Source organism: Trypanosoma theileri (assembly GCF_002087225.1).
Source record: "Trypanosoma theileri isolate Edinburgh chromosome Unknown TM35_Tth_22_V1, whole genome shotgun sequence".
Taxonomy (NCBI): domain Eukaryota; phylum Euglenozoa; class Kinetoplastea; order Trypanosomatida; family Trypanosomatidae; genus Trypanosoma; species Trypanosoma theileri.
The window spans coordinates 271,663-273,661 of NW_021639864.1; the positions used below are offsets into that span (position 1 = coordinate 271,663).

At 43.4% G+C, this 1,999-nt stretch overlaps 1 protein-coding gene across 1 annotated transcript; it reads left to right on the forward strand.

The window, feature by feature from the left end:
* Positions 1-698: 698 nt before the first annotated feature.
* Positions 699-1,979, forward strand: TM35_000222170 (putative dynein light intermediate chain; the record flags this gene model as incomplete). The annotated part of the gene is made up of 1 exon (XM_029027264.1): positions 699-1,979. The coding sequence occupies one exon, from the start codon at positions 699-701 to the stop codon at positions 1,977-1,979; it is 1,281 nt and encodes a 426-aa protein (XP_028881484.1).
* Positions 1,980-1,999: the final 20 nt, after the last annotated feature.

Sequence of the window (1,999 nt, forward strand, 5' to 3'; positions counted from 1 at the left end):
TTTTTATTTCTGTTTTTATTTTCTATTCAGTTCACCCTCCCTCCCCTGGTAATTATCACTGCGTTAATTCAGTGAGAAAGAGGAATGACGAAAAAATGAAATTTGGGGGACCATAAAGGGCGTGATAATGTCTCATCTGTTGACTACAGTATACAAAATCAACTCTTTCTCTATCTATTTATCTATCTATCTATCTATCTATCTATATATATATATATATATATATATATGAGTGTTAAAATAAAAAGTAAAATGTATATTTCTATTTCTACTTCCTTTTCTTTATTTCTTTATTTCTCTATCTTCCCATGTTAGCTGTAGTAGGTCGGCACTGCTGCTGTGTTCAACTGCTGTCGGTTTCCCTCCCCGCTTCTGTGAGGAGTCTCCGTAACGCAAACAAACGAAGAAAGGAAGAAAAGAGAAAAGAACACAAACATACGTACGTACACATTACCAGTTTAAGAAGGTACAAGTCCATTGAAAGTGAAGGGGTAAAGTAGGGAAAAAGAGAGAAAGAGGGAGAGACTCCGCCAAGCAATCTGAACAAGAAAAAAAAAAGAAAAGAATAAAAGTCCAACACAGCAAAAGAAATCGAAAAAAAAAAAGAAGAAAACAAAAATAATAAAACAAAACAAAGAAACAAATAAACAAACAACTACAGGAATTAGCGCAATCATTCATTCATTCACTTATTCAAAATGAATGGCCAGACCAGTACTACTGTGAAGGGAAGTAATGGTAAACTCGTAGGCAGTGATGTAGAACCCAGTTCGCCGGTTCATCTACCGGTGGAGGACCCCGCCCGGGATGAGAACGCCTCACCCGTAACTGCAGAGAATCCAATGATGCCACAAGTTGTCGTTGACCCGCGAAAAGATCTCTGGCAGAATATTGCACTAAACACCAAAGATAATCAACCCACACAGACAGAAATAAACTTGTTAGTTGTTGGTACTTCAGGTGGAGGAAAAACTAGTGTCTTACATCGTATTTTTTCATCTATAAGTACATCTGGTAGTGCTGTTAGTAAAGGGAGTGTAAAACTGAAGCCAACAACGGCATTGGATTACACCTTTGCAAGGCGAACGGATCGACATGTTTCACAAATAGCACATTTATGGGAATTGGCTCAAGGTACAGAGTTATCACAACTATGTGATGTTGTTATTACACCAGACAATATTCATTCCATGTTGTTAATGATTGTAGTGGATTGCTCTGATCCTTCCACTATGTGGGAGACGGTGACGTATTGGTTAAAGCGTGTGGATCGTCGTATGAATGAAATTATGCAAAAGATGCGTGCAAAAGGTTCAACCACACCTGATAAGTTAATCAATCGATGTATGCGAACATTGGGCGTGGATCATCCCGACAAGGATCGCATCCGCATTCCCGGTCTACCCATTGTTATCGTCTGTAATAAATTAGACGCCTTTGCGGGAGACATGCCTCTCATGAAGACAATGGTACGTTCCATGCGATTCCTCGCCCATCTCTACGGTGCGTATTTAATCTTCACGGCAGAGACGGACGCCAGCAAACTGCGGGCGTTGATGAATCATCTCGTCTTTCTCGTCCCATTCGACCCGCGGCTGATTGAACTCGACCCCGAGCGTGGCCCTGTTCTCGTGCTGCCAGACACCGACACCTTCGCCGACATTGGCGACCCGACGGTGTGCGATATGAGTGACTTCCGCTCCACCGGCGACGCGGAGATCGACCGCTGGAAGGCCCCGTTCGACAGTCTCTTTCCACCCAAACACGTGGACGGCAGGCGCAACAGCGATCCGTTTCTCAAGCGGCTGTACGATGCCGGCGAGAATGGGTTTGGGGAGCCGGCCATTGATGCGATGCGCAAGCAGAAGGATGATGAGTTGGAGCAGTACAGGAAGGGAGCCTCTAAACGGGAAAAGAACGGGACCGAGGAGAAGGAAAAGGGAAAGGGAAAGTCAAAGAAGGAAAAGGAGGTAAGTTAGACTGGACATTTTTTTTTTTT